The 24911-nt window shown below is 42.0% G+C and overlaps 1 protein-coding gene across 2 annotated transcripts in view; it reads left to right on the forward strand.

The window, feature by feature from the left end:
* The window catches only part of gpr107 (G protein-coupled receptor 107), an 83279-nt gene extending 62008 nt beyond the window's left edge, over positions 1-21271 (forward strand). For both annotated transcript variants that reach the window (XR_013549206.1, XM_078426338.1), the window contains exon 18: positions 11706-21271. Coding sequence is in view for 1 of the 2 variants with exons in the window: in XM_078426338.1 (XP_078282464.1) it covers positions 11706-11799 (94 nt within the window). In the remaining variant the exon portion in view is untranslated. The remainder of the gene's footprint in view (positions 1-11705) is intronic.
* The last annotated feature ends 3640 nt before the right edge of the window (positions 21272-24911 follow it).

Raw genomic sequence — 24911 nt, forward strand, 5'->3', positions numbered from 1 at the left:
TCACACTCCTGACTTGAGCTTTGTCAATGGTGGACAGGTTTTGGAGAGTGAGGAGGTGAGTTACTCACTGCAGGATGTGCAGCCTCTTGCCTGCTCCTGCAGCCATATTGTGTACATAGCTACTCCAGCTCAGCTCCTGGTTAATGGTGAGCCCCAGGATATTGATAGATTGGGATTCAGCTGCATTAATGCCACTGAACTAGATGGATTTTCTCCTGCTGGACATTATAGCGCAAATGGTACTTGCCGCCTGTCAACCTAAGCCTGGATGTTGCCCAGATCCTACTGCATTTGGCTGTGGACTGCTTCATTATCTGCAGAGTTGCAAATGATGCTGAACATTGTGCAATCATCCCTGCTTCTGCTCAGATACTGAACAGCGTGGCCCTCATGAAAACTTAAGAGTTTGGGGTCTATTTTTTTGGGCAGATTGATAGTCATTGCTAGTTCTCAGTCAGCCTGACTTGCTACCTTCCAGTATTTTCTTGCTGTGTTATTTCAGTAGCAGCCACAAACTGGCGGCCGCCACGAATGGTGGGGAAGGTCAGTGGTTCATTAATCATCTCCCAGGAAGGGTGCAGTAACTCAAAAGCAAACCACGCTTGCTTTGACAAGCTGAGGCGTACACTTTGAAACTCACCTTGTTGTTGTATCCATGGAAAGGTTGATTGCTATGCGCCATGGCAGTCACTGTGTCAACTGCCAGTAGCCTGAAAGGTATCCATGTTCTTTCATATCCACATAATCTGTATTCACTAACCATAGCAGATAAGGAGACTTGGTGTATCAGAAAAAAAGTCAATATGTCAAAAGAAGTGACACAGATCGGTAGGTTAATTGGCAGAAGGAGATTAATTGATTCCTGTAAATTATCCCAAGTGCAGCTGGGTGGTCGAAGTATGCACAGTGAGAAAATACTGGAACGCAGCTTTACACCTGAGTATTAATTCCCTCCGCGTTTATCTTTGCTTTATGCTGGCAATGGTCCAAAGAGAAAGTGCCAAGGATTTTATGGTCCATTGTAATGACAATGAAACTATCAGTGTTTGACATTATTGTGCTGTTTATTTTCTGTCATTTTTGTGAGAACTACTCAGTGCGAGTGCACACTCAGAGATTTAAAATCTTTGCTCTCACAGGGTTCTAAAGATCCCTTTGGCCTTGCACCTCATGGCCACTGATCTTCAGAAAGGGGAAAGTCAAACTGGTTCTGCATGGGCAGCTTTATGATCTGTGGCAAAGATCATTATCTCCCACCCTACTAACCAACATTTGCACAACTCTGCTCCATCTATACACTAAAACTCTTGTCTGTTTGTTTGTTTGTTCCTGAACTACAGCCAAAATGGTACACGATAGCGCTACAATTTTAGGCCCACCTTACTCACCGTCGTCACTTTGGTGCTAATGGAAGAAGTTTCATTGAAATCGGTGTTATATTTTAAAAGTTATTCACATTTTAAAGTTTAAATCTATCTCCTAGGGAGGGAGGGATGGAAGGAGGGGGGTGGAGGGAGGGGAGAGAGGGAGGGAGGGAGGGAGAGGAGGGAGGATAAGGGGGGTTGAGGGGGAGGGAGGGGAAGGGGGAGGAGGGGGAGGGGGGAGGGGGGAAGAGGTGAGGGGGAGGAGAGGGTGCTGCACCAATGCAGGAGAGGTTTGGGCCCAATGGGTCCACTTGGTCTAGTATTTTCTCGATCTCCAGATTTTGTTTCCTTTTGGGGTAAAGGTTTTCTTTATTTTCTATCTTTTCCTAACAAAAACAACTTCCAATTATAGAGCACTTTTATTGAACAACCCAAGGCTTGTCATTCTCGTATTATCAGATAAAGAATTGGCTCTGAGCTGAACAAGGACATTAGGACATGTAGTTAAAAGTTTAAATGAGCACCAAAGAGATGTTAACCGTGGATACTGCTAGATCCGACTGTGCCATTTGTATAATGTTTCCTTAGCAACTGTGTGTGCTGTTCTTAAAAGACACTGGAGATATATTGTTATGCTTTAGTGTGTCTGTATATTCACTTGTTTTTTTTAAGTCTGCACACTACCAGCCATTTCAATACCTTTTTGACAATATATTGTCAAGGTTGTAGCAATAGCACATTAAAATTGGGCCAGGATACTTTCAGAATTAAAATTTTATGGAATATCTTCCAATATTAAACAGGAAAATCGCACCCTGGTAAATCTCTATGGCAGCTGGGACAGTGTGTGGGAGGGGAGGGACACACACACACACACACACACACACACACACACACACACACACACACCCCCCCCTGTGTGTGTCCAACACCCCCTACGTCCACATCCCCTCCTCCCCCCTCCTTCACCACCTCCACTCTCTGCTGCAAGGCTCAGGTAAAATTGAAGCCTTGTACCATGGAACATCCTCCATATCTTGTTCCTCAGCCAAGTTACTGCACTGAGTGATTCAGGACAGGTCGATTTTCTCCAAGGTTTGGAGAGTTAAACAAATATGTTTCAGTTTGAGCACTGTGTTGAAATTCATTTCTTTGTGAGAATATTTGAATTCAATCCTGCTTTGAATAGCTTGCTTTAGATTCCTCTCTGTGGCAACCAAGGTGATGAATTCCTAATTTTATTCTCACTCATGTAAGGCACACCATCTCACAATGGTAGGTCTTCCTGCATGATGTAAACAGAGCAGGTGGAGAAGATGCAAGCACACTATTTACTCGGAGGTAGAGTCGGCAAAGCTCAAGGTTTTGTTCTTGACCATAATATTGGAAATCTACTTGGGTGCGTTGAGGACCAATTCATTTCAGGGGAGGAATAATTTTTTAATTCACTTGGCAATCAAAATTAATTTCAGAAGACCTGACTTGCATATTACAGTGTGCTGACTCTGGTGTCTGAAGTGCTCCAGCCAGAAACAATCGAATCCCCTCTCAAGGTGAACAACAAAGCATTGCCCGTCTGAAGAAGGATCTTGACCAGAAACGTCACCTAATCCTTTTCACCAGAGATGCTGCCTGACCTGCCGAGTTACTCCAGCTTTTTGTGTCCGTCTGCGGTTTAAACCAGCATCTGCAGCACCTGCTCTCTGGATCAAATGTTTCCAGGGAAAGAAAAACATCCTTGCATTGAATTTTGTTCTACCCTAAAGTAATTTACACATGTGATAGCTATCCAGTTGCAATGCGATGTAATAATCTAGTCTCAACATTATCTTATAAGCCTTAGATCAAATTGATTCCCTGTTCTCAGAAGGATTCCAGTCAAGCCTTTGAAGCTTTTTTGATAGTTACGCCCTTTTCACAGGTCTTTTATTGTCACGAGAAGAAAACAAAAGCAACAAGACACACAAATACATAAAAGTTAACATAAACATGTACCACAGTGGATTCCCCACATTCCTCACTGTGATGGAAGGCAAAAATGTCCAATCTACTTCCTCTTTATTTCTCCTGCGGTCGGGGCAGTCGAACCATCCATCGTGGCGATCAAAGCTCCCGTAGCCGGCGGTTGAAGCTCCCGGGTCAGGGGGATTGAAAGTCCCGCGTTGGGGCGGTCAAAACTCCCATGGCTTGGAGTTCCCGATGTCGGTCTCTGACCAGAGACCGCCGGCTCCATGATGTAAATCCACAAGCACCCACGACTGGAGCTCCGAGGTCGATCCCTGGCAAAGGGATCGCGGGCTCTGCGATGTTAAAGTCCCGTAGGCAACCACGATGGAGCTCTCAAAAGTCGGTCTCCAGCAAAGGCCGCCAACTCCACGATGTTAGGCCGCAGTGCGGACGGAGATACGATACGGGAAAAAAATCGCATCTCTATCGAGGTAAGAGATTAGAAAAAGTCTCCCCCAACCCACCCCCCATATAAAACAAGCTAAAGAACACTAAAATCATACATTTAACACATACTTTTTAAACACAAAGAAGGAAAGGGCAGACAGACTGGCGAGGCATCAGTCTTGTGGCCTCCTTCGTACTGTTGCCTGACCCATGGTGAGTTTAGCTGCTATTTAGTTTCTGTTCTTGTGGGAGATGTGTGGTTGAGAACAATTGCATGATATTACTGGTTAAACCTCACTCCCTGTAGCCAGAAATAAACAATGCTCCAGGCCGCCGTGGACCTTGCACGCCCTAACTCCAGGAAATGTCTACTTGTTGACAGGTTTTTTTGCCACAGGTTATTGTGATTTGTAAAGCAGTTATCTCATCAACTGTCACAGTGCAAGATAACACCGAACAAAGCCTAATCAAATATGATGTGAAATGCTGCAATGTTTTCCCTGAGAATTATAAGTCTTTGGAATGCTTTTTCTCAAAGGACGATGATATTTTTACAGCAGTGGAAGGGTTCCAAAGGTAGATGGGATTGTAAAGTTGCACTGGCAATCAGATATGATACTTCAAGCTCCTCTCCCCCACCCACCCACTCCTCCCTCCCCCCTTCAAATGGCTGCCTCCTATTCATACATAAGTACATTCAACTGCAATGCAGCAACACTGTTTTATTTACACTAAGGTTTCCAATCGGATGCTGAAAGAGAGAAACTAATAATTTGCCTTTTGGTGTTAGCAGCTAAGAGAGAACGTTAGTCTGAAGAGACATTTGGTCTTTGAATTTATATTCTCTCTTCCGAGTATAGCTGAACACGTATTTTAAAATGTAGTCAGACCAAGAACAAGACATGAGTCACGGAGCTCAAACACTTGCAGCTCAGGGTGTTCTTTCCTTTTAAAAAACAAGAATTATAGTACAATAAATCTTGTGAAAATCAAATCTTGATATCTAAACTTAATAGCTAATGTATTTTGGGGGGGAAAGTGCAAAAAGCAGTTTTTAAGTATCTGGACATTTTAGTTTAGTGTATTGTCACGTGTACCGAGGTACAGTGAAAACGTGTTGTGTGGTAACCAGTCAGAGGAAAGACAATACATGATTACAATCGAGCCATTTACATTATAGATACATGATAAAGGGTTAAACGTTTTGTGCAAGGTATAGCCAGTAAAGTCCGATCAAAGATAGTCCGAGGGTCACCAATGAGGTAGATAGTAGTTCAGGACTGCTCGCTGGTTGTGGTAGGATGATGAAGTTGCCTGATAACAGCTGGGAAGAAACTGTCCCTGAATTTTGAGGTGTGCGTTTTCATACTTCTGTACCTTTTGCCTGATGGGAGAGGGGACATTCAATAGATGTACAAGTTGGTGAGGTCGTACTTAGAGTCTTGTGCTCAGTTTTGGTCGCCCTGCTTTCGGAAGGATGTCATTTTTTATTTACGTTTTTTATTCAGGGTAAAGGAATCAAAAACTAGAGAGCACAGGCTTAGGGTGAGGGGGGAAAGACTTAATGGGAACTTGAGGGCCAACATTTCCCACACATGGTGGTATATGGAACGTGCTGCCAGAGGAAGTAATTGAGGCACGTACAATAACAGTATTTAAAAGACTCTGACAGGGACATAGATTGAAGAGGTTTAGAGGGATATGTGCCAAACATGGGCAAATGGTACTACCTATAATTGAGCATGTTGGTCAGCATGGACGAGTTGAGCTGAGGGGCTTGCTTCTGTGCTGTATGACTATAAAAAAATAGAAGACCTGGGGATTGTTAATACACTTGTGTGAGAGAATAGGTTGAGGATGTGATGTGGGCAGTGGGATTGCTGAGAGCTATTCAGCATTGACTCGGTGAGCTGAACAGCCTCCATCAACGATGTAAGAGAATGTGATTCATTTAACTTACTGAAAAACTATGATTGTGAAATGTGAGCAGTTAGTGGAATGTAAGCTACCTGGCATGTCATGTTTTCAAGTCTCAGAAACAGATTACCAAATCTCTTCATGAGTTTCATTGTGAGTTGCTTTTCTAAAGTGTATAAGCTGTCCTTGTTTATGACCAGTGGATTGTTCTTGCTATTTACTCACACCAGAAGGTACAAGTGCCATGGACAATCAACTTCAGGCTATTAATGTGGCCAGAACTGTGCTGAGAATGAACCTGCAGCAGTGCGAGCAGAGGCTGTGTACAAATCACCAACGCTTCTGTATGTCGTGAGGGATTCAGCAGGAGCTTGGTGCAAGCTGTCAAGGATAGTGTTTGGCTTTAACATGGGAGTCAGTCTCTTTATCAAGTACCTTAGGAAATGAACAATGAACTACAGTCTTGTGTGTAAGAAGGAACTGCAGATGCTGGTTTAAACCAAAGATAGCCACAAAAAGCTGGAGTAACTCAGCGGGACAGGGAGCATCACTGGAGAGAAGAAATGGGTGACGTTTTGGGTCTGAAGAAGGGTCTCGACCCGAAATGTCACCCGTTCCTTCTCTCCATAAATGCTGCCTGTCCCGCTGAGTTACTCCAGCTTATTGTGTCTTTCTTCGAACTACAGTCTCATCCTGGAGTTGGGGCATTAACCTACAAACTAGAGTGAAGCCAGGATCTTCCAAAACTATGCTCTAAGTAATGTAATATTTAGAGAATGAACATATTTTGTGAATGGTTTCATTTTTTCCCGAAATTTCTTAAAACATTGATTTTCAAGATTAAGTTGTTCCTGGCTACGCCAGCAGGTATTGCTCATTCCCAATTGCTCTTGAGATGGTAGTGTTGTGCCATCATCCTAAATCTCTTCAGTCCTTCTGGTGAAAGTACTTCCACTGTCCCCTTATCTGAGGGGAACCAGGATTTAGCCTAACGATGAAGGTCTGGCGATACATGTCAAAGGCAGGATATTGTGTCTTGGAGACAAAATGCGCATGAGGTGGTGTTCCATGAAATGATTGTCCTTGTCCTTCTTGGTGGTAGATGTCAAGAGTTTGGGAGGTCCTCTCAGAGAAGCCTGGGCGAGTTACTGCCATGCATTTCTGGGTGGTGTGCATTCCAGACCCAGTTTGCCAGTGGTGAAGAGAGTGAATGTTTAGAGTGGTTGATGGGCTGCTAATGAGGCTTCCCAGTGGCTGTCTTGTCAAACTTGTCAAACTTCTTGTTGGGCTTCATTAATCAAGACAAGTGGAGTGTATTCCTTACCCATCTGATATACATCTTGTTGATGGTAAAGAAGCCCTCGAGTTTCAGGAGAAGAATTCCTTGCTTTAGAGTAACCAACCTGTGATAAAAGCTTGTACCCATGTATTTATGTAGACAGTTCTGTTGTTTTTAGCTAATGGTTCTCTCTTGTTGGTAATGGCCATTGACAGGGCGGCATGGTGGCGCAGCGGTAGAGTTGCTGACTCACAGCGCTTGCAGCTTCGGAGACTCTGTTTCCATCCCGACTACGGGTGCTGTCTGTATGGAGTTTGCACGTTCTCCCCTTGACTGTGTGGGTTTTCTCCGAGATCTTTGGTTTCCTCCCACACTCCAAAGACGTACAAGTTTGTAGGTAAATTGGCTTGGTATAATTGAAAATTATCCCTATTGTGTGTTCGTGTGCGGGGATCATTGGTCGGCGCGGACTCGGTGGGTTGAAGGGCCTGTTTCCGCGCTGTATCTCTAAACTAAACGAAATGCTTTTGTGATTTGAGTATTTTCTCCAGAGTGCTATTTAGATCGTGCTGTAGACATGTATTGATTGCTTCATTGGCTGCAGTATTGTGAATTGAATAGAAGACCTCCACTCTGACCTTAAAGTGGAGGGAACCCACTGATGAAGCAGCTGAAGTAGGTTGACCCAAGGACAATGTCCTGCAGAGCTCCTGTGGTGATGTTCCAGGGCTAGGATCATTGACCTTTGACAACAACAACCATGTTAATTTGTGCAACATATGATTCCAGTCATTGGCGTGCTTTCCCTTGGATACCGATTGACGTCAGTTTTTCCTGGGCACTTTGATGCCACTGTTGGTTAAGTGTTCTCTTGATATCAAGGGCAATCATTGTCATCTCACTTCAAGAATTCAGCTCCTTGTCCTTGTTTTGATCAAGGCTATGATAATATCTGGAGCCTTGGCAAAAGTCAAACTTCCTTTGGTACTATAAGTAAATGCTGTCTGAGAGTGCTGTCAGCAATGGGTTCCATCACTGGACACAAATCGGCCATGAGTTGTCTTGCTCTTTGTGAATGGGATTTGCATGTGCAGTTTTCCATATTCCAAGTGGAGTCTGATGCCTTAGGAGGAGGTTGAGATAGATAACTTCCATGGAACAACCGGCTGACTGGCTGCCAATGCTGTGGCCTTTTCTTCTGCAATCATGTGCTTGGCCTAGACAACACTGAGAATGGGATATCTGTGGAACCACCCGCTCCTGCAGTTATCTGTTTAATTTTGGTTGAAATGAAGAATGACCAGTGTGCTCCTGCTGTTAAAAGAGGAGAGCTGCTGGAGGAACTCAGCAGAGCAAGCAGCATCTGTGAAGAAAGACAGACAGGTGGCCACCCTGAAATGTGGGGATCTGTCATCTGGACTGAAAGAGTAGAGGGGAAAGAGCTAGGAGAAAGAGATAGGGGGAGGGAGTGTAGGGCAAGAACTAGCAAGCGATAGATGGATATGGATGAAGAGTGGCTGATTGGTGGATAAGTCAGCTGGGGAAGGAAAGGTGGAGTTAATGAGAGAGGATGGGGGGGTGATGAGTCGAGATCGAAAGGCTGCAGATACAGGAATCTGATTGAAAAGGAAAGTGAAAAGTGGAATTGAATAAGGAGGGATGGGGATAGGCATTACATCTCCCCAGGTTGCAGGGGACAGTGTCCAAGGGGTGGAAAGTAGTGGGGAGGGACTCCCTGGTTCAATCATCTTTCTGTCTAGACGAAGGCTCCCAATCCGAAACGTCGACTGTCCATTTCCCTCTGCAGATGCTGCGTGACCCGCCGAGTTCACCCAACACTCGACGTTCCTCAGAACTAACGTAATGAAACGGGCAACATGCTGATACTAGCTTAATCAATAAGCTTAGTCTGAAGAAGGGTCTCGACCCGAAACGTCACCCATTCCTTCTCTGCAGAGATGCTGCCTGATCTGCTGAGTTACTCCAGCATTTTTTGTCTACCTTCGATTTATATCAGCATTTGCAGTTTTTTCCTACACAAGCGTAATCAATAGTTAGTGTTGAAAAGAGCCACAAAATGACAGGTCAGCTGTTGCTCACAGACTAAATCCTTTGACAGTTATCCGCAAATATATCTTTCAAACTGCTGAACACAGTCTCATTTGATGAAACCCAATCATCATCAATGTGAAAGTTAATCTTGATTCAATACCCTTTAGGCGTAAGCATTTTCAACCAAGTGTTGTAAACAGTAGGTTAAGAGCTCAGTGCTCCTACCTCCCTGTGGGATTTCCATCTCTTTATCAAACATATTGATGTTGATGCTGTTGATTGAAGCTCCAAGTATGTTAATGCTCAGCTGCTGGCGTCTCTGACGTGAAAGGGCAAGTATATTTTTATGGTAAATAATTGGAATTTCCAACACTGAATCTATGGATGTTACCGACTTCACTTCCTATTAGGTATTTACTTCACCTCCTTGTCAAATGTAAGATGTTCCGCAGGAAGAGTGCTGTGTGAATGTACTCGGGGATTTCCAACTGCATTGTCAACTGGTGGGAATGTGAATGATTTGAAGCACATTGCTTACTTGTCACAGTGGGACAGCTTCACAGGCTTGTATCTTTGCCCCCTTTTCAACATCCTTTTCCCAAACGGTTATTGGATAGCCTGATACACCGCAATGCTTTCAGCGGCCTCGTGACTCTATTAAGGTAATGTTATCGAAAGACGTCCGAGATTGTTTGCTTTTGGTGGAAAAGTTAAATTTCGTCCATGGGACACAGAAGCTTGAATATAAACTAATGTTTGTTTGACAGTTTTCATCTCTACTGTTTCTGTGATGCGTGTAGGTTCAGCACTTGTTATATGATGTACACCTGTGACATGCTGTGAGCTAATGGACCATTTGAACCACAGACCCCACAATCCCTCGTCTCCTCAAAATGCTGCAGTTCCGTTTGAGCCGGAAGAATTTGATTTTGCAGCAAAACTTAAGTAGGACCATGGAAAGGCACTTGAGTGGGCACTTTGAATGCTGATTTCCTAGGGTGTACAAAAATGCTTTCAACCGGTATTGTTTTCCTTGTGATTAATGCTTGCAGTGTGATCATTAAAATTGTTGCGGTCAGTAACATTGAGAAATTGAGCAGTGCACACTGTGTATTCATTCTGAGAACTAGACGCTGTCTTTTGTTGTTGTAAAATAATGCATTTGCATGCACACGGACCAGCATTGAGCTGAGCAATCGATTTGAGCAATGCAGTGATGAACCTGCATTGCATCACGATGCTCAGCCTGCAGAGCTTCAACGCATCTGTTTGCTTTACTGTTGTTTTGTGATGGTAGAGATTTCTTCTCTCTCTCTGCAAGTAATGTTTGGATAGCACCACTTTAACAATCCTAAGTGGTTTAATTTTGTTCTAGTGGATGCTCTTAAAAGGGGTTAAGAATATAACACAAAGACCTGTACGAGTTTTAAAACTCAAAATGGTAGTAGATTCGAGAACTTGGTTTATGATGAGGGGTGAGAGATTTAAAAGGGACCTCATGGGCAACTTTTTCACTCAGCGTAGTTCATATCTGAAATAAGCTGCCAAAAGAAGCTGTAGAAGCAGATGCAATTATGATTTTTAATAGACATTTGGACAGATATATGGATCGGAGGGTTTGGAAAAATATGGGATGAATTCCAGCAAATGGGATGATCCCAAAATGCCTTCTTGGTCAGTAGAAGACTTGGAGAAGTTGTGCTGAAGGGCTTGTTTCTCTGCTATACAGCTCTATGACTCTATTTGCAGGAAGCTGCATTTAAAGGCAAATTTTAGGGATATTATGGAGGATGGTACATTAGAAAGAAATCTTTCTTGGGAAGGTATGTGGGTTAAAGCAATTTAGTATGACAGCTTCTCATTGCATCCTGCCCACTTAACAAAATGATTTGTTACTGCTTGAAGTGGGTACACACTCCCTGCTTCCAGACTAACAGAGGAGACAAAATGACACACAGCAATTGTGTGGAAAGATCAACAAAAAATAGAGCATTTTCTTTTTTAAAACATGCAACAACTTGTTCAAGAGGATCCAAATCACCCAGGAGTCTGCTGGGCAACACGACTTGAAGCATCCCTCGCTAAGCTGCTTTCATTTTTTTCTTCACTTCTCCTTGACAAATTAATAAATGCCTTTATGAAACTCCAATGCCAGACAAATGCTGTGGCCAGTGTGTTGCTTTGGGAATCTCAGCCAGGCTCGACTGCCTGAGGAAGCTGTAGAAGGGAACACAATTACGGTTTTTAAAAAACATTTGGACAGATATATGGTTAGGAAGGGTTTAGAGGGCTATGAGCCAGATATCGGCAAATGGGAGTTGCCCGGTTGCCAACTTGGTTGTCATGGGCAAGGTGGACCGAAGGGCCTGTTTCAATGCTGTATAGTTCTATGACTGTGACCAGTGACTGGAAACTTCAGGACCTCTGATCAATTAAGGGGAATGGCACTCAGGGTGCCACTCATGAATGCTATTCAGGAGCTCCAACTGAAAGGTATGTGAGTGTCATTGTAAGTCTTGACTTGGCTCAGGTACACCAATAGTTATGGTGTACCACGGGTATTCTCTATCTAAGCCCACAGGCAAAATAGACACTTGCATTTGGCTGCTGCTAGCCTGGAGACAATATCCACCATTACCTGATGTCTTTTCCACATTTAGTGACATGGATGTTACACATTATTTCTTGTTTGTTTGCAGAGTAACTACGAGTGGAATGATGGAAGGAGTGAAAAAAGTGAACCAGTCATCGAATGGCGCCACAGAACAGAACGAACTGGACAGAGTGGCGTGATGGGCCTCGGAGATGCGAGAGTAATCTTATCTTCCTCTACACTTTGTTCCTTGAGGAATATGCACCAACAACACTTGGTTCAGGGCTAAAGTGCTTCTGCACAAAATGACGCTCAGTATATTGTTAGAAAGAAACCATATTCCTACAAAGTATTTGCTGTTTTCCAATCATCTCTGCACAGTTTGTGGCTGATGCTGATTATCTGTGCTCTATAGGCCAGTTTAACTTTCTCAGGCCTAAAGGCATTTTCTAGTCTGTGAGACTTGTATGTTTGCTTCGTTAATTTTGGTTGTGAGTTTCCTCAGATTCACAGAGAGTTGGTTGCAAATCCGTAAATGTTTACAAACTTGCACCACTGTCCTGCGGGCAATTTAAGACTGGAAGCTCATTGTGACTGAAGGTTCTCTGATCCCTACACAAGCTTAGGCTGCAGAACTCCATTTTAAACTTGTGCTAAATATAATTCTGCTGAGCCAGTTTCATTGCACGTCATGGGTTAAATTAACAGGTTGTTGCCTGAAAGAGAAAGGGGGCATTATGCGAAAATCTCAACTCAAACCTGAGAGACAAGTTCAGCACCAGATTGCCCGTCCTCTCAGGTGATTGTGCAAATCACAACCTGTTAAGTGAAAATTATATTTTTGTTTCATTTTAAGCTCCTTCAAGTATTACAAAATATTAACCGACTCACAACAAGGATACTAATCAAGAAGTTTCTCAACACTGGATGTCATTCATTAGCTCTCGCTGATTCAAGGCCTGTATCTTCTGCCTGGTGTGATAGTGACTCTGATGTACCAATGGATAGTCTGTTGGGTTTTTTTTTTGCTTATTGTCCAGGGCTCCAGTTGCCCAAATGAAAGTTGGTCCCGGCACTCATGGTCTGGGAAGAAAGTTGGAGTTCTTATAGCTCGGAGTTTCAGTCCTTACTGTTATCCAATGGCTCTTTGCATTTCGCTGGGAAAAATGGCCACATGCAAAGTATTAATGGTGATCACCATTACGAAACTCCAAAGCCAGTACAAAGTAGATACCTTTATGAGAAGGGAAAATATTTGTTAGAACACAGCTATTGTTGGAACTAATATTCCTTTGCAGAATAGTCAGATGAGAGAATGTTCAATAGATAAGTCATTCCCTAGAAATGTAAGGATAGCTGGTCTAAATTCACGCTTATTCTAAAGGAAATATCATGTTAATTTCTTCTGAAAATTGAATTTATCATCATGCAGAGTTTTCTGCAGTTTGTGACTCAGCTTCTCCATTCCTTCAGGTACTTGGCTGGTTTATTGGCGTATCTTTGCAGTCCTTGGATTAACAAGTAATGTGTAGGAGTAACATCGTGAGACACTACTGTCACAGATGTGCTGTATAGAGTGGTGTGGGCTCATGCATGCCTCATTTGAGAACAGCCAAGGTACAAAAAGTACCATCTCTGAAAGCTTCATCACTCACATGGTAGAAGCCTGTGTTACAGGCTGCAATTTTAAGGTTAGACGTTTTGCTATGGTACTAATCAATTAATGTTGTGTTTTAGTAGTTCCATTTGCATATTTGTAGCCTAATTTGCAAAGACGTTAAAGCTAGGCACATCACTTTCCCATTTTTATTGCCAGTAGTATATTTCCATTATGATTTAATCAATCCCTTTTGGTTTTAAATCTTACACCAACTTCACTGATGTGGCAGATGTCAGAAACTTGCTTCCTTTGATTGGAAAAAGCAAGAGTGCCCTCCTTGATACTATGTTGCAGCATATCATCACACCAATATAACTTTGCCCCTCTACTTCTCTCTCTTAAGTGAATGCATTTGACAGAATTCACTCAGATTGTTAGCCAAAGCTTCACCTTGTTTCCTATACATGGCACATTACCATTACCAGAAAAGGGTCTCGACCCGAAACGTCATTCCTTCTCTCCAGAGATGCTGCCTATCCTGCTGAGTTACTCCAGCTGTTTGTGTCCATCTATGGCACATCACTTGTTGTTTAAACGTTATTCTTTTCTTCCCGTCTTCTAACTCAAGGAATTTTGTTCTTAATAATTCCTACTTAATTTTATATTTGTCGTTTTATATACTTAACCATTCCTCATCAATGTTTGCCCCCATCCCTGAAAATCTATTGCACTCTCACATTCTATGATTTCTGCCCATCAAATTACAGGGAACCACTTTGGAAATTGACCAATGTTGTGATACAGGTTCTGGTCACCTACCTGTAACCATATAGCTTCAAGGGCATGTAGACAGTAAGTTTTTAAATCTCTGGTGGGTTTGAAGAGATCATGATTAATACAGTGCTGGAGGAACTCAGCAGGTCAGCCAGCATCTTTGGAAGAATGGGCAGACGACATTTTGAGTAGGACCCTCTTCCGACTGAGGGCCATGAATGGGCCTTGTCACCTGTGCATTCCCCCCACAGATGCTGCCTGACCCAGAGTTCCTTCAGCACTCTCTGTTTTGCTCAAGATCCCAGCATCTGCAGTTCCTTGTGTCTCCATTGCAGAGATAATGCACAAGATTGGACGCAAACCCAATCCCCCGCGGCAAAAGTTTAAAATGAGGAAAGGAAGGATTCCCTTTTATTGTTGTATAGTTCTGGATTAGGAGAAAGCATGACTGTGGAAAGCAGCCTGGAGGGTCTTCACAGGCAAGGAAGAAGCTGTACTTGATTCGCAGTTTTTGCCGTCATTCTATTGCTGAAATTTTGCGCTGTGCCCATTTTGATTTGATGGCTCTCATGTACAATACGCAAATGTACAATATTATTGGTCACTGTACATTTGACACTATGTCCATGATCTGAAGAAGATGTCAACGAAACTGAACTGAATGGGACAGATACAAAGTACGTTGATATATATTCCACAAAAATATCAGCACCACTTCCCACAAGACTGGATTTAGTTAAAAGGTCAAAAAGAATAATGTATTAAAACGAATTAGAGAATGTTGTATGCAGAAGAGAAATGATATCTTAAACTATAAGGAGAGATCCCTGCTGTTGATGTGGGTAAATGTACACATGGTAAACAGCTGAACTCGGGGGAAATAGAGAATTCTTCCACAGTAAAAAGGATCCAAATTTCAGTCTTGTAAAAATTGAATGAATTGGTCACAGTTGGTAAAAGAGTAAGAGCCACATTTATTCTCTGTATCATAAATTTGGACAGTGAAAAAATCAGCTGTGTATACTTGCGAGTGTTTATCAGAGATTGTTTCTGATTTAGTGCAAAAACAAAGCCCCAAGACTAAGTACTAGAAATGTTCATTGGTCAGGCAGCACTTGTAAAGAAGTTAACGTTAACATTTCTCCATTAATGCTGCCTGATCGCTTGAATATTTCCAGCATTCTTTTCTTCCTTGTATCATAACAACCGGCTTTGCATAGGATTCCTGCCAGTCATTGATTTAATAGTTCCTGTCCATGTACCTTGAAGATTATCCACCAGAAACCTGCCTGGCTGGGTGAGGTGGAGTGGTGATACAGTTCTCCACATTAATTCAAAGTCCAGCCAGAAAGATAAGCAAACAGATGGAATGAGATGTAGCAGCTGATATTGCTGGGACAGAACCATGACCCAGTACACTCTTTCCGGGATGTACATTGTTTGGAGATATTAAATAGTTGTTGCATTGCAGTCATGTTAACTTGTAAATATATTTGTAAAACACATAATTAGATACTCTGATTGTATGATTCAGGGTTTGATAGCATTGAGTAGTGGATTTGTAAATGGTGTAAATCTTTACTGTTATTATTTAATTTTAGTCTTTATCTCTCCTAATGTGCACAAATGCAGATTTGTTTTAAAGGGTAGGGCTTTGGCTAATTGAATTGATCATCCGCTTCATGCTTTGTCTTGGTCCTTTGATTGTGGTCCAGAGCAATAAGTGGACAGGTCAGATGATAAAGTATCACAAGATCATGAGGCTCAGAGTTAGAAATCACGGTGGAACGTTAGAGCCCCAATGATTGTGTTACTGCTGCCACAGGATCCTGTCTTGTGCACTTAATAATTTTTCAATTAAAGTTAACAGAAAATGGTTTTTAAAAACTATGGGATAATATGAGCATTGGAAGTGGATGATAGAGTTTGAACCCGAAAAACAAAAAAAGCAAAGTGACGGGGTAACAACTTATTTCCTGTATTAAGTGTGCCCCCACTGTTTTGCTCTAAGTGTATTAAATGGATTGAAGTCACGATCAGCTTTTTTGATTAAGTGTGGCTTTACCAAGGCAGCGTTTCAAAGACATATTTATCATGGCAAATTGGCTTTTGCCAAGCACAATCTTTCCAGCATCTTAAGCTAGAAGAACCAAACTTCTGATAGTCTTCATTAGGGCAGCACAGTGACACAGCAGGTGGAGCTGCTGCCTCACATCGCCAGAGACCCGTGTTCAATCTTGACCTCAGGTGCTGACTGCGTGGAGTTTGCATGTTCTTCCTGTGACCATGTGGGTTTCCTCCAGGTGCTCCAGTTTCCTCCTACATCCCAAAGATGTGCGGCTTTGTAAATGGCCTTAAGTGTGCAGGGAGTGGATGAGAAAGTGGGATAACGTAGAACTAGTGAATCAGGTGATCAATAGTCAGTGTGGACTCGGTGGACCAAAGGGCTTGTTTTTGTGACATATCTTTCAATCAATCAATTCATGATGGTTCCCTGAATGTAACCCAAGCTCAAAATCTTGCTATTGCTGGAGATATGAAATAAAATCATAAAATGTACTCAGAGGGAGCATTTGTAAAGAGGGAACTGATGTCATGTTTCAGCATGGAAAGGAACTGTCATTTACTCTGTTTCTCTCTCCATACAAGTACCTGCCTGTTGAGTACCAATATTTTATCAGAAGCATTCCTCTTCCTGCACAATTGCTAATATTATTTTCACAGCCTCAGTCGCTGCAGATCTCTAGTTAAATTTAGTGGGACTATGTGATTCCAGGGAAATAATCTTTCTGTGCTTTGGTAAGAACTGATGCTACAATCAGGATATATGATTTTTATTTAAGATTGTTTTTAAATTATTGATTTAGTTTGGAACTCAAGAGGTCAGGCAGCATATGTGAAGAGAATGGATAGTCAACGTTTCTGGGCAGGATATTCCTATCTATTTTCCACCACAGATGCTGCCTGACCTGTTGATTTCTTCCAGCACTTTGTTTTTAGCTCATGATTCCAACTTCTGCAGTTTCTTGTGTCTTCAACTTAACTTGATCTAAACTCTGACATTGCAATGTAATTTAATGCAGCTTTATTCCATCATTGTAGTTGGTTACACAGGGCAATTAAATGAAGTCAAACTACTGTCTGGAAAATAATAAATTCTCATTATTTGTAGAATGAGTTTTGCTTGTTAGATACTCTTAGAATGGAATTGAAGAACTCTGGGATTGCAAATAGTGGATTGATTTGGCCATGTGTCCATCATTGTGTTTGGCTTTTGTGCTACATAACTGATTGGAGTTATACAAGAGATGATGTTACAGTATTCTGACAAAACATCTCCAGCATATGTATTAAATACTACAATGTATTGCAATGTGTGCTAAAAGCATATTTAACTGTATTTTACCTTGATACCTCTTCTGGTTCAGACTTTGAAGTATGTTCATTAGGCTGAGCTATCAGAAGATTGTTTGAATCATAGCTGACAAGACAAAGTAGTTTATGGAAACGTGGAAGAAATTTTGTTCCATATCTGCGCTCCCAGAAAATATTGGTACCAAAAATGCAGACTTGCTTCAAAATCCTGGATTTACGATTGTTTATGTTGTTTTGAGAATGATAAAAACTGAAGCAAGTTAGACGGACATGGTAGGAATAATTCACTTGGTGGCTTCATAGCAATATGGAACAAATGTTGAATAGCAAAGAATTAGATCAGTGGCAATATTGCTAATTCATGCCATTACCGGAAGTGGTCAGAGAAAGGCATCATGAGATTGGATTTCAGAGTTAAAACACTAATGCATTTAAAAGGAAAATGTTCAGTAATATAGAAAATCGTGATATTTTTAGCTTGACTATATACCCACTCTTTTGAGATTAACATATTTCCCTTTGTGGAAAGCTGTTTGGAAGAACTGCAGTGATCTATTACGGTTCTTCATTCTAATCACGCCTTGATGAGAAATATTGGCATATTATACAAAATATGAGGCTATTCAGGAACTATAATAGTTTTTTATTGTCATTAGTTATTGTTAATTGTTTCAGTAAAGATCTTGTTTTAATATTCTGGAGTGATTGCAGGTTCTCAAACATATCGGGATCCTTGTCAAACCACCCACCCATAAATATTCAGTCATCGGGTTGTGCAGAGTTACAGTCTGAAGCAGTTATTCATCCCCGCTGCAGTGTTAACTCCGCTGATTCGTTGCTAATCAAGGCACATAAACTTAGAAAAGCAGGTCTTTTGAGTACTACAGGCAGGAAATATGGGCTACAGACTCAGGGGCACCAAGTACCATCAAAGAAAGGTAGTGATCATTATCTGTGTAACACTGTTCGGTATTGTGTGGTAACAGCACATGATGCATTTAGTAATTTTATAGAATTATATGAGGAGTGCAAAAGCAAGTATGCTTCCTATCTGAGCCCCCAATGTGGCCAAAATGTCAGATCAGAAGAAATGAGACCATCAGTGGAACTACGGAGCTGCCTGAATTGTTTTCATTCCCATGTCCAGTAGGCACTTAAAATATGATTCGGCCACAGTGAGGTATCCAGTAAAGTGGTAAAAGAAAATGCTGCCCCTATTGATTTATTGCTGGTTTATACTGGGAAGTTTGTACTTGGCATGAAATCTGCTTCCACATTTGCAGAGCAGAAAGAACGACATATGCGTTTAAATTCTGCTAACCGGGATGTGACATTTTTACATGTCCCAAGAAAAGCGTTTTCCCTCCCCTGAGGCATATTGAGTGTCTCACTGAGTAATCTCTTTTCACCAATGTTGGTTGGAAGAGACTTGGCAGGATTATCTTTATTTTTTATACTTATCTGTAACATCATTTTTGGTTTCTACCTCAGTGACAGTTGAATTGTCGTTGGTTCATTTCATTCTGGTTACAAATGAGGTCCTCCTAGAACATGAAAATTTGAGGTGCCCATAATATTGACTCGCTGTATAATTAATGTTTCCCTGTACAGTTCAATTTATTCCTCAGTGCAGAGTTTGGAATTTGTCTAAAGGCCAGGAATCATGCAATATTTTAAGAGAAAAGTATGTTTTCAAATGTAAAACTTGGTAGATATGATGCTTTTGGTGACTGCATCGCTCCAAAGTATTTTAAGTGGGAACGTGCTTTAATAGCATAAGTTGCCCTGAAATAAAAGAGAGATACTTTTTCAAATTGAAGCACGTTGTGTTGCTTGTGGTCCCCAATTATCTCCCCACATGTGGAAAGTGTCAGTGTAAGGGACAATCTGTTTCCACAAGTAGCAAAACCGCAGTGTCCCCAAATGACAGTCACACTTTCCCATGAATGAATTTAGCTTTGCTTTGACAGATGTGGTTCCAATACATTTCTCCAGAAAAAATGCTGGAACCTCATGTAGTGACTCAGGTCTACAGCATGTTGCCTTTATCTCAGGAGACTGTTTCATAATGTACCTCTCATTTGAAAGAATGGGTGGGAGGAAACATGTGCATGAAGGGTATAGGGTGCTTCATTTTTCAGGAACCTGTAGGTTTTAACCTGTCTAATTATTCCTTTTTGCTTTTCAATTCTGGAATCTTTAAGCAAAGTGAAGGGAAGCTTCCTTAAGAACACGTATGTACTAACAACGACACAACTCTGGGGCCTGACTTAACTACACAATCATGGGATGACATATCAGTTTACCATTAATGTGGAACAGTATAACTTTGCTGAAGTACACTTTCTCATGTAAATGCCTGCTAACTTGAGCTGATGCTAGATAATGTCTGTGTACAAGAGCCTGCTTTTTAAACCGGCAGTGAAAACTGTAACCAGCAAAGTGTTGACAACTTTAAAAGGGTTTAAAGTTAGTGTCACCATCCCTCCTCGTCTTGGAACATGTCACTTGGAGCTGGAAGGGCAATCAGTAACAGACGTGAATCTATGTTCCATTAATTCTATTGTGAACTCTGCAAATGAGTGGCCAACAATCAGTCTGGCTTTGGTGTTCCTGTCTTTGAAACTACATTACTCCTGTTCCAAGAGTCACGAAATCAATGTGATTGGTATTCAGACCACACTCAATGAAAGCAAAGCAATTGCATATTGATCAAAACGTTGAATGCTCGAAGTAAAATGATTTAGACCCGTAGTACAACAGCAGAATTTGCAAAGCCGAGAAAAAATTGAACATCACAGCGGAGATAAGCATGTAGTCCATATCTCACAACTGCAGCGCATTCAATGATCTGTTGCTTCATTGAATTGAACTCTCAGTTGAAGAAAGTTGCAGCTGCTTCCTTGGGTTAGATCACACTGTGGTTGGTTTCCAGACTGAGACTTACCCCTTACATGATTGAATTTTGAGCATGTTTTACTTAGCTCTCCCTGTGCAGGGTTTTCAAATATGTTTTTATTTAATTGATTTGATAGAGCAATGTCAATGCTCAAATCATTTTATATTTTGATTCCCAAATCAATATTCCATGGCATAAGCTTGATTCTCCTAAGGGGAACTGCAGCCATCTACATCTCCCCAATAAGTCAAGTCAAGTCAAGTCAATTTTATTTGTATAGCACATTTAAACACAACCCACGTTGACCAAAGTGCTGTACATCAGTGCAGGTACTAAAAAGAACATACAATAGCACACAAACCTAACAACACATACAGAAACAGTTTACAGTTTACAGCAACCCCTCCCAGGGCCTCAAATGCTAGGGAATAGAAATAGGTTTTGAGCCTGGACTTAAAGGAGTCGATGGAGGGGGCAGTTCTGATGGGGAGTGGGATGCAAAGGTATCAAACTGCCCACTTTCCCAGACAATGCTTCTGAAATCCTATGGTCCGTGGAACAACCATGTAGGTCAGAAACTGTGGAATGCAAAACCTGACGGATTATTCACAGCAGAATGATTTCGAGCAAGGGAACACAGATACTTGTCTGAAGAAGGGTCTCGACCCAAAACGTCATCCATTCCTTCTCTCCAGAGATGCTGCCTGAAGTTTTATAGATTTGCTTGTTACAGTTCTCAGCTGCCTGAAATTTTGAAAAACAATGCAAGATGGATACCTGTAGTCTTTTGAACCTGTGCAAATAATGAGCATATGTACATAATTTTTCACCATTTTCTTTGAGGATAATTAGTTTTGAGATGAACTTGCTTGATGACCAAATAATTTTGGTGTTTGTAAAAGATTCAAATAATCATGTGTGTTTTTAATTTATGAACTTGATTTGGCAGAATGTAGGAACATCTATGGAATGTCCAAGCAATGAATCTGTATTTCTAGACTGTACTAATAAATGTGAGTGATTTGGCAACTTTTGAAAATAAACGTGTTGCGATTTTCTAAGCAGATATGTCTGTCATGAAATGAAACTGGTCATGAGCTATTGAAATATCAATGATGGCAACTTCTACAGGTGACTCAATGGACAAGTGCCAGTCCAGGCATTCCTGGGTTGTTTGATCTCAGCATGTGATGAGTTCACATATCTCCACCAAGCCTCAGAACATAGAACTTAGGTTCTAACTGTCAACCCTACCTATTCCTCTAATTATTTTATGTGCTAAGTGAGGATAAAGTTTTATTTCCACCTTTGATGTCTGGAGGCTGAAACAGCAAACCAAATCTGGCCACCCAACTCGAAATGTCGTCTGTCCATTCCCTCCACAGATGCCTGACCACTGAGTTCCTGCAGCACTTTGTGTTTTGCTCAAGATTACTGTATCTGCAGTTCCTTGGTCTACATTTTACATCTACTTGCGTGATCCTTTGGGGAGCTGCTGGTACTCGAGTAGTTAGCAAGGACTCTCATATCTTTTTGCATATCACAGTGTGGAGGCAAACTCAAGTGGGAATAGAATAAGTTGGTCGGAAGGAGTGTCTCGACCCAAAACGTCACCCTTTCCTTCTCTACAGAGATGCTGCCTGTCCCGCTGAATTACTCCAGCATTTTGTGTCCATCTTTGTGTAAACCAGCATCTGTAGTTCCTTCCTGATTATTCCCTTCATGACTTTACACACCTCTATAAAGTCAACCCCCCACCGCCTGTGCTCCAAGGAATAGTCCTACCTTGCCATTCTCTCCTTATAGCTCAACCCTTCGAGTCCTGGCAACATACTCATAAATCTTCCCTGCAATAGACAATAGACAATAGGTGCAGGAGTAGGCCATTCGGCCCTTGGAGCCAGCACCACCATTCACTGTGATCATGGCTGATCATTCTCAATCAGTACCCCATTCCTACCTTCTCCCCATACCCCCTGACTCCGCTATCCTTAAGAGCTCTATCTAGCTCTCTCTCGAATGCATTCAAAGAATTGGCCTCCACTGCCTTCTGAGGCAGAGAATTCCACCTCCACAGTTTTTCCTCATCTCCGTTCTAAATGGCCTACCCCTTATTCTTAAACTGTGGCCCCTGGTTCTGGACTCCCCCAACATTGGGAACATGTTTCCTGCCTCTAACGTGTCCAACCCCTTAATAATCTTATATGTTTCGATAGGAACCCCTCTCGTCCTTCTAAATTCCAGTGTATACAAGCCTAGTTGCTCCAGTCTTTCAACATACGACAGTCCTGCCATTCCGGGAATTAACCTAGTAAACCTACGCTGCACGCCCTCAATAGCAAGAATATCCTTCCTCAAATTTGGAGACCAAAGCTGCACACAGTACTCCAGGTGCGGTCTCACGAGGGCCCTGTACAACTGCAGAAGGACCTCATTGCTCCTATACTCAACTCCTCTTGTTATGAAGGCCAACATTCCATTGGCTTTCTTCAATGATGCATGACAATGGTGTGGGAATGGCAGAGTAAAGAATTCCAAACAAGTGAATTTAATGGTCTACTGGTCTGAGCCGTCAGACATTTCTGGAGTTCAGAATTCCTCCAGCTGAAAGGAACGATGTTATTGCCAAAGATGGAAGCAATTTACTATGTAATCTTTCCCAGGGACCAGGAAGGAAAACAATTAAGGAGATACAGAGAACTGATTACCAGACTGCTTCAGTGGATACATAACTTGATGTTATTATCAACTTTGTATTTAAATCACCCTATGGTCCTGACCTTTCCATTTTCTATAATCTCCTACAATCCCTTTATTGGAGACATGGATTTTCCCCAGTGAGTGCATGTTTAATTCCTTCCCCTTGGTCAGCATGCACACCGAGCTCAACATTTCCCTTATTAGTCCTTGCAAGACTCATTAACAGCTACTGATTTCACTGACTCTTGTAAGCCAATCCAATATTTCTTCCTATGTTTTAGTGCCAACCCTTGCCTGACTACACCAGATTGTGTTTGCATCTACGTTAATAGAATCATAGAGCTGTACAGCACGGAAACAGGCCTTGTGGAGCATTAAAACCAGCGGGGACCCGGTGCACACTGCCTGTTCTTCACCCTTTTCTGTGTCAAAGCAGCCAGCTTCCACTCACTGAATTTCCTGGGCACCAATATCAATTGGTTATAATACACACAGGAACAACAGAGAGACTTAGAGAGTCGTATGGCATGAAAGAATGGTCCCCACCCGAAACATCGCCTAGCCATGTCCTCCAGAGATGCCTCACCCGCCAAGTTACTTCATGGAAACAGGCCCTTGTCCAGCCAAGTTAGCATATCTGGATAGACCCATTTGACCAATAGCCCTCTAACCCTTCCTATCCATATATCTGTCCAAATGTCTTAAAAATCTTTGCTGTAGCTTCATTTTTAGCATCCTCTGCCAACACGTTCTGGATGCAACATGCAGTGGCTTTCTCGTATCAGTTTCTCTAAATTATTTTCCTGTCTGCTACAGCACACAAAATCCGGGCTGCGGAACTGGTTGGGGCCAGGAGACTGATTTGCTGAGACAGCAAGAGAGTTGTTTGATTATTATCATGCAAGAAACCACTGCCAAGTGCAATGCAAACTAATTATTGGCCTAACACAGCAGCCTTTATACAATAAAATATCTTGATGGGATGAATTAATATGGCAAGAGGCTAATGCAGAACATTAGCACCAGCCTGGACTAAGTGGGTCAGACCTGCACCTGTTCAATCCTGAAGATACACACAACATCTTGGAGTAACTCAGCGAGTCAGACAGCATCTCTGGAGAGAAGTAATGGGTGACGTTCTGGGTCGAGACCCTTCATTCCTTCTCTCCAGAGTTGCTGCCTGTCCCACTGAGTCACTCCAGCATTTTGTGTCCATCTTCAGTTTAAACCAGCATCTGCAGTTCCTTCCTACCCACACGTTCTATGCTGCCAGTTCTTCACCCTTATGTGTGTCAAAGCAGCCAACCTCCCCATTCACTAGTTTATTTATTCACAAAATGCTGGAGTGACTCAGCAGGTCGGGCAGCATCTCGGGAGAGAAGGAATGGGTGACGTTTCGGGTCACGTCTCCCGAGATGCTGCCCGACCTGCTGAGTTACTCCAGCATTTTGTGAATAAATCGATTTGTACCAGCATCTGCAGCTATTTTCTTATATTCCATTCACTAGTTTTCCTGGGCACCCACATTCAATCAGTTATAATACACACAGGTACATCGGAGATGCTTGTAGTGTCGTACAGCATGAATACAGTCACTTTGGCCCATTGTCCATGCTGACCAAGATTCGCCATCTAAGTTAGTCCAATTTGCCTGCCTTTGGTTCAAATCTCTCCAAAACTTTCTTATCCACACACTTGGCCAAATGTTTTTTAAATGTTGTTATTGTACCTACCTCAACCACTTTCTCTGGCTGCTTATTTCAAATACCATCACCTGTGTGAAAAAGTTGCCCCACAGAGTCCTATTAAATCTTTCCCCTTTTTACTATTTCTGTTTTTCTGGAAGACTTCCAGTCCACCTCGTACACATCAATCAAAAGAAAATGATTAATTTTACTCCCATTTTTTAGCTTTCAGTCATCAAGTGTTCACCCTAAATGTAATGAGAATTTTTTTTCTCTCCC

Source organism: Rhinoraja longicauda, chromosome 31 (assembly GCF_053455715.1).
Source record: "Rhinoraja longicauda isolate Sanriku21f chromosome 31, sRhiLon1.1, whole genome shotgun sequence".
In the NCBI taxonomy this organism is placed as follows: domain Eukaryota; kingdom Metazoa; phylum Chordata; class Chondrichthyes; order Rajiformes; family Arhynchobatidae; genus Rhinoraja; species Rhinoraja longicauda.